This window comes from Periplaneta americana, chromosome 14, assembly GCF_040183065.1.
Source record: "Periplaneta americana isolate PAMFEO1 chromosome 14, P.americana_PAMFEO1_priV1, whole genome shotgun sequence".
Lineage (NCBI taxonomy): Eukaryota > Metazoa > Arthropoda > Insecta > Blattodea > Blattidae > Periplaneta > Periplaneta americana.
Window position 1 is genome coordinate 2333250 of NC_091130.1, and position 8841 is coordinate 2342090.

General features: G+C 36.5%; 1 protein-coding gene across 2 annotated transcripts in view; it reads left to right on the plus strand.

Moving 5' to 3' along the window:
• The window catches only part of DEF8 (differentially expressed in FDCP 8 homolog), a 37425-nt gene extending 28584 nt beyond the window's left edge, over nt 1–8841 (plus strand). For both annotated transcript variants that reach the window (XM_069844826.1, XM_069844827.1), the window contains one exon: nt 307–8841. In XM_069844826.1, coding sequence (XP_069700927.1) covers nt 307–528 — 222 coding nt within the window. In that variant the 3' untranslated portion in view covers nt 529–8841. The remainder of the gene's footprint in view (nt 1–306) is intronic.

Below are 8841 nucleotides of genomic sequence, written 5' to 3' on the forward strand. Positions count from 1 at the left end.
AACCTACCAAATGTCAGCTTCAAAATGAGCTCTCGTTCAATGTTCTGCAGTAAATGGTTCCAGAGTTCTGAGCGCTGAAAGACGCTTGTTTTTATAAAATACGCTAAATTTGTCGCTCAATAGTACGAAAACCGTTTGACTTTCGATAGTAAATTTTTAAAAATGCACTGTCCTCTGCATCTTGTATAAATAGGGGAAAAATTATAGTATAAAAAAAATGCGAGGTTTTTTACTGATCGATTTCATATGGAATAGCCCGTATGTAGGTTTCAAGTTTGATCATTATTACATGGACTGCTGTTTCAGCTGTGCTACGGAAGAGGCTTTGTCTGTGAGATGTGTGACGACGACGAGGTGATATTTCCATTCGACGTGGCAGCAGCTGTCTGCCAGAAGTGCTGTACAGTGTTCCACCGGAACTGTTGGACCAAGAAGAACCAGCAGTGCCCTAAGTGTGTTCGGATAGAGAAGCGTGCATCCCTGCGCAGGGACAGCACCTCCAGTGAGGAGGACAACCTCTCGAGCTGAATGTATATTATCTTTTAAAAGTGACTTTGATATTTGCAATAGGAAGTTGTTCAATAAAATTGTTTATTTATGTTAAGTTTTCGTTGAATTGTTTCCATTGCCGTAAATGTCTTGAAAACTTGCGATTATTATGGAAGTTGGATCAGCTTTCGACAATTAAGCCAGATCAGCCTGATATATTTACAGAAATGGAAACAGTCCAAAGGAAACCTGTTCCCAACACAGTAAGTTAAGAAAGTGTACCTGTTCAAAAAATTATATTTGCGAGTTAATCTTTTCGCCCATACAACAGAGAAATGTTTGTTCAGGAACTTTAGAAATGTAACAGTTATGCTTTGAAATGACTACATGATGTGTAAGATTCTGAATAGTTACTGCAACAAGTACAACGAAGTATTTATTTAATTTAAGTGTAAAAAAATATATGTATAGCACCAATTACAGATTTCAGTCTCTCTAGTGGACGTGCCATGGAACTTACCAGATGTAGTTCTTTTAGAAGCCTTAATTTTCATTTCATTTTAACTGAAAAAGTCGCCTCTTTCTGCTTTCAGATGACATCTGCTCTGGACATTTCATTGCAATGTCCAGACACTGGTAGCTTCTGCCGTAGTAGTTGAGCCACCCTGTTTCTATGATTCTCTACTCTCTAGTTCTTGCACCCCCCCCCCTTTTCTTACCAGAAAATTTCTCAGGTCGGGCAACAATGATTTTTCAGCACTTTTAACAGTCAAGAAAATCTTAAGTGATAAAAATATTAGAAATGTCTAATCAAGATGTAAAATTCATTTATGCTCGACCATGCCGAAATGTAGTAATTATACACCTGGTAGTAGCCCTTTAATGCACCTCATTAAAGTACACCTATTCATTATAGTTCAGTTGTTCAGCCAATGACAAATCACCATTGTAGCATTATAAAACCGCAAGTATCGATTATTCTCGGATATGCAATCGAAAGACAACTAGCGAAACGCAATACTGTCGCAGAAGGTTATGTTCTGTTACTATAATAATTAGCGTTAATTGTAAATAATATTCAAATAAATTCAATTTGTCATCTCGTGTTTCAATTCTAAATCAATTTCCAGGTTATATCATATTAATGTTCATGTTATTCTCTAGATTATATCAAGTTCAATGACATTCATTCCTCGGAAAAAAAAAATCAATACTTTCGCGTCTGCGCACATCTCACAATTTAGGTCAGTTCCGCTCTTCACTTAGATAACCATAACATGAATACTTATGAATAATTTCAAGTTAGAAATATGGTCGAACATATAAAGTCGTATGAAACTTGCCTATAATGGTAATTAAGATGCTCGTATGAAAATTATGAAACTCGCTTGAGCTGGTTTCATAAACAAACATACTCGCGTCTTAATTACTACCATTATAGGCTCGTTGCATAATGTACTATTATATAATGTCTAATAATGACATACTGTCTATAATCTTAATACCCATAAACCACGCAACAATATAAAAAAACACTATGCCTTGACCTTAGCTTCCCATTTCATCTTCACTATCAGTAAGAATTTACCTAATTTTTTTTAACTTGCTCGCATTAAGTGAACTACATATTTTTTATAGACTATACAGGGTCAAAGTGATATAACCCTCCGCATTAAAAAGAGGGATAGACTACATGAAATTAAACAGTGTTATAGATCAGAATGCTTTTCGTTAAAAATACAAGTATTGGAACTTGATCCGAGATATCTGCCTTGCATTTCCTCGTACACATTATTTTTCTTAATTTTGTTTTATTCCACAGAACCCACGGTCTACAGGCATGGGTTTAATTCTTATAGCTTAATAAACTTGCAAAGAACTTCTTTCCACCAGGACACCATGTTTTTGTGGTTTTTGGTGCCGTAATATTGTCGAATCCATGACTTTAAAACTTGTAAAGTATTGGTAAGGCTTGTGAAGTATTGAATTTGACGAACATCTGATAGCATACAAGCAGATTCAGAAAAATTGTATGGGTGAAAAAATTACAGTAATTTGAGATTTTGTTACATTGCACTGTGAACATGTAAAATTAACTGATGGGGCCAGGCTGAAAAAAAGAATTAGTGATTAGTTACTTGGACGTTCATTGCAACGACACTTCAATTTATTGAATTTGCATGATGTGAGACTGTCCACCACTGATAACATTGACTGAGCAGAGGATATGTGTGAACCTGTGTTCACACAGAACTTGTCTGCCCCATGACTCTAGGAAGTCACACCTAAGGCTGTAATATGTTGCATATACGAGACTCAGACTCCCAGAGATGTTAAATGTTTATTAATACAGTTGACTCCCGAAAATCCGCGGTAAAGCACGAACTTTCGCGAAATATCGAAAATCGCGAATTAGCCACAAAATGTTTGTTGTTTCAAGTCCAGTAAAAGTTACTTTGAAAAGTTTAATCACCAAAATACACTTCAAAGTCAAGTACAAAATGTGAAACGGTGCAAAACATTTTGAAACAAAAAAAATATTAAAACAAGAAAAAGAGAAGAATCCAAAAAGGATAGCTGTCCTTGAAAAAGGGGTACCGAGCGGTAACAGCACCTAAATTAGTTGTAGATCAACAATATTCTATTTTAAATTTTTATTTTATTTTAATTTATTTTTGGGGGGGCAGCTATCCTCGACTGGAATAATTTATTTTTCATTTTTTTTTTTTTACGAAATATCTTAAGACACTTTAGTTTAAGAAATATAATGTCACCTTTTTTCTTTTCATAGAGGATTGTTAAGAAATTTTACATCTAAAGTCACAAAAAAATTAAGAGAGAGGAAGAAAGCGTAAATCAAGTAAAAATGGATCGCAAATTACCCGCAAAGCATTTAACTGCACGTGAATTATCAGGTGTTGACTGTATTAGAAAAAGCGATACTTGTTTTCTATACATTAGCTTTTAAAACTGTATGACCGACATGTTCAGTGTTTGTGAAGTCTTTATTAATTATTTTCGTATTTGTTGGCTTCTGTGAATTGTTACATTACTCTAGTACATAACCTCACATCCTCCAAATGCAAAATGGTATAGCCCAAATTTTCCTATGAAGTAAAGCTGTGGATGTAATATTTAATTATCACTTCCGAACTTAATTTAATTTGACTTGGAATGAATAAACAGTATTTTGAAAGTTCTACAGTTGGTGGCTGAAAAGACCTGTTAACTACATTTGAATTGGAGACATCCTGCTTCAAGAGAAGAGTTCGGAGCTGTTTGTTGATTTGTTGCAATGAATGGGAGTCCGCAAAAATGGGCTCGCTGTCATTTAGTAATGATGGAGGAAAATTGAGTTTGAAGTAAATGTAAAAACAAAAAACTATTAATGCAAATAAAATATCTTATTTATTTAATGAATGCAAAAGTCAGTTTTTCTCCATTGTCAAAAAAATGATGGTTAGCCCATTTTTCCGAACTCCATTGAAATATAACGTGAGTTGCAGGTGTCCTTGCAGATTTTTGAAGTCCTTTTACAGGAACTTTAACAGTTTGGGAGTGAGCAGAACTAATTCCTGACTCCTTCATTTTCTAAAAAAGACGCGATATTTTATTGCTTTTAGATTCAAATATAATCTACAAGCTTGGATGCATATCTCCAGTGTGATTTTTTTCTCCCAAAAATGGGCTCACAAGCAAACGTTCTGATGGGGCAGATAAAAAAGTTAATTTTTTTCTTCCACCACGTTAATAATGTCAAAAGACGTGCTTATACAAATTTTGGCCACTCAACCGCAGTTACGAGGGCCGTAAAAAAATAAATTTGCCAGGGGCCGTCAACAGAAAGAAAAAACACAATTTCATTGGACAGATTTATTAGAACGGACACAGCTTGTTGAGCTATTTTTCAACATATTTTCCATGGAATTGAGACATTTCTCATATCATAGGATCGATAGAGAGAGGTGCAGACGCAGTCAAATGCTGGTTCCGATCCCAGGCAGCTGACTTCTACGACACAAAAATTGATCCCATGGTATGACAAATGTCTCAATTCCAGTGGGGGATATGTTGACAAATATCGAAACAATTGCTGTATCTGTTTCAATAAATATTTCCATGAAATTGTGCTTTTTTCTATGAACAACCCCAAGGAAAATCACTTTCTGGACGGCCTCGTAATTGCGGTTGAGAGGCCAAAATTTGTATAAGCACTTCTTTTGAGATTATTAACATGGTGGAAGAAAAAATTTTAACTTTTTTATCTGCCCCCATCAGAACACTTGCTTGTCAGTTGATGTTCGTGTAAATGGTCTTCTGTTTATGTTGTCAACTATAATCCATCCAGATCTAGAAAGAAACTTCATATAAACAATGCAGTTTGTATCACTCTGCGATCAAGGCGTCTGATTGGTTTGTGGCATTTGGCTACATAGCAATTTTCACTCAGCAAGTGTTCTTTCTGAGTATTACAAGGTGTTAGAGAAGTCCTGTCTTTTTATTCATGTAGAACCATGTTTATCCGAACCAAAGTGGCTGTTCCGGATTATCCATGGCTACTATTTTCGCTACTGCACTAAACTTCTAACATGTACAGCATGACAGAAGTGAATACACGCAGAATCAGTTGTCACTTCTGTTTCAGCCGTAACTGATTCCATAGTTCTTGGAGTAGATGGTAGATGAAAAAAAAAAGTAACTTTTGCTTGACGCGATCAACTTATACCCACAAATCAAGTGAACTGAGGATGTGGAAAACATATTTATCCATAAAGGAGATTTGCCCTTATTTGTAGCATTGCTATGGGTGGGAACGAGAGGGCACTGCCTCATTGGCATTCGAGAAACGTATTAAACATTCAAACAATAGCTTTCTCTCGACTCTTTAGGGCTTTGCCACTTTCATGTTTGACTACAACACTTTGACACAATCTAATATCGTACAGTTACGAAGCTTGAGGTGATTTTTTTTTGCATTTCTCGCGATACAATGCTCCAAGTGGTTAGCAACTAAGATTACTAGGAACAGTAGACTGTGCGATAGTAGCGATCCTAGTGGCTAGCAACTGTCATTGGATGCATATTCCCTACGTATTGAGCTTCGCAATTGATTTTGACCTGCTTCACACTCTGTCATAATGTCACAACTGTGGAGCAGGCTGATGTACTTTCCCTTATGAATGACGTCACTGTAGAGACAGCCATTGAAAATATCTGTAACGAATGGTGGCTTATGAATCCAGTAATATTATGGTAAATATATTTGAAGTTAAAGCTTAAAAATTTATTTAACATAGATTTCATTATTTTATAACATTATTTATTTGAAAACAAAATTAACGGTAAAATACAATAATGGAATACATTCTTTTATGCCGAGAGATGTGCTGTGGTAGACACGAGCATTTGTTAACATCAGGTTTCAGTCTTGAGCTGGATGGACTTTAGAAATGTGTACAGTGTGTCTGCAAACTCACTCCGCAGCGAGGAGACGGCGATGTATACGCTAGCGGCTGCAGTTATGTTGGGAGGTGGGATTCACTCCACTCGAAGGTCAACACTGAACACATGTGATTGATTTTGCTGCCAACTTAAAACTTCCCGCTAGAAGATCGAGCGTCTCTCCTCGCTGCGGAGTGAGTTTGCGGACACATTGTATAATTTTGTGTTTATTTTTAATAGCAAGAGAAACTTTACTCTGTGGTGAGTCTGGATTACAGGACACAAAAGATTGCTTGAAGGAGTCACGTTGCTATTTGCATAATTATAGTACAGTTGGTTCATGCAGGCAGCATTAGCTGTGTCGCACCTGAGGGACCAGCAGTTTGGAGTGAGTGTTTTGGGACTGTCAAGTGAGTGTTAACCTGTTTATTTTCGAAATCGCCTAACAACATTATAGTAAAAGGTGCCATGCCAAGTTATAGTATACCTGAACCCCTGTGTTATACGCAGAGTCAGCACAATTGAGAAGGAATACTGGCCTTCTTGTAGCCCTGTCCTTATGCTGTGATCAGCTGCTTCCAAAACAGATTTCTGCAGAATCATAGAATAGCTAAAAGTACATAAAACGTGCCTGCATCATTATTTGGATTTAGTTGTATGCAGCATTATCAGTGGATGGTTTTATTTGCAGTGCACAAAATAAAATTCTGAGGAAAGCTCCAGTAATAAAAAAAGTTGGGATAGACTGTATCTGTGACACACCCAAAAACAAAATTTGGGCCACCTGAATTTTCCAAGTTCCAGTTATAACATGCTGTGAATATTCAGTAAGCACTGGTCTATATGTGGATCCGTTTTGAACAGTAAGGGGTTTGATGTAAAAGTTGCTTGTGAAATGAAAGACAAGTAGGATTCTATTAAAGGACTGTGGCACGAGACATAACAAATGTATGCTTCATTGCCCTGTAGTTTCATTTGTGTTATAATTTCTCACGTTTTTCTTGATATTGTGTTTGATTCTCTTGAATAATAATCGTTGTTGTTTTCTAATGCCAGGCATTTGACAATAAAGTTATTTGACCTCTTGCACTCCAATATTTTTCAAAGATATTATCATGACCAGCCACTGAAGCACAGATTTCGAGGTGTTCCGAATCCATTTCTTGGTTTGAGTTGCACAATGGGCAGTTAGGGGACTGATATATTCCAATTCTATGCAGGTGTTTGGCCAAACAATCATGGCCTGTTGCCAATCTAAATGCAGCTACAGACGATTTGCGTGGTAAATCGGGAATTAACTGTGGATTTTGATGCAGAGTTTTCCATTTTTTCCCTTGAGATTGTGTTATCAAATTTTGTTTGTTGAAGTCTAAGTATGTAGAGTTAATAAATCTTTTCACAGAGTAATACGTAGATTTAATAACAGGTCTGTAAGTAGCAGTGGTGCCCTTCTTTGCTAAAGCATCCGCATTCTCGTTTCCCAGGATTCCACAATGGGACGGTATCCATTGGAATACAATTCTTTTATTGAGTGATATTAATTGAGAGAGCATTTTAGTTATTTCTGCTGTTTGAGATGAAGGTGTGTGTTTAGAGACTACTGATAGAATAGCTGCTTTGGAGGCTGACAATATAACTGCATTCTTAAATTTATTGTTGTGGCATAGAAGATTCCTGAGACTTTCACTTATTGCAATGATTTCTCCATCAAAACTTGTTGTTCCATATCCAAGGGATCTATAAAGTGAGAAGAGACAGCACGTAACACCTGCACCGGCACCTTGTTCTCTGGAGATCAAGGATCCGTCGGTGTATAAATGAAGCCAGTTTTGTAGAAGGTACCTAATAACAATCGTATTCAGTGTCCACATCCATTGGTTCGTGGTAGATGTGCTTGGTCGAACTCTCTGAGTTGCTCAGCTTTCTTTCTCTATAAGCTCTGTATCATTCGGCTTGGGACGTTTTGGGTATAATCGATTGCTTTTGAGTTCTTCTTTCATCCCATATGTGTTTCTTGTATTTTAACTTTGACTTTAGCTCGACATGTCACTATGGACGATCCGCCAGTATCCTTCTGCAGGATGTGTTGATAACGATGTGCATTGGTGTGCAAGAGAGCACTGGTTCAAATCTGTAAACTTCCACTTTTGTTTGTTTGTTTGTTTTTTTTTTTTTCATTGTCGAATGAGCTTTTACATTCTCATAATGTTTATAATCTTCATTAAATTGCATATTGTTTAAACCTGTATCAAGCTATGAGACTGAAGGCTGGGTACACGCAGTAAAATTCAATAATGAGAATGTAAAACAATGTTCACTAGTAGAAAATAATCACCTTAAAAAAGTTCGAGTACAAAGATTCGAATCGGGACTCCCTCCCATACTAGTCCACATCATTATCACGGACTTGTTATAACTGGGTGTCTTCTCGAACTACAACTTGGCGTAGTTTTATATCACATTCCTGCACTATGACCCCTGTAAAAAAATTTGGACAAAATGTTTCTGGAACGATTTGAATGAATAGAGTTTTAAAATAATTTTGAGGCTATGACAAGGGGTTCCACACACTCTATGCTAGGACCTTTGTGTTCCTGAAAGTGTATGCTAAGAAATATGGAAAAACCATCTTTGTGTAGTGTTCTCTATATCCAGAAGATGTCTCAGTGCATATGCCCACCAACTTGCGAGGATGTTTCAAACTCGGCTACAGTTCCTACGTGTTTGGTTGTCAAAACATCCCCGTAACAGCATAAGTAATGGCTTAAGTCCATGCTGATATCATGCGCATGTATCATATTCTTTTATGTATTAACTCTATGAAAGTTGTTAAATTAGCAACAGGAAATAAGACTGTGGTGTTCTATGGTCTTCTCATGATAATAATATAAACCAGAGCACATAAAACTG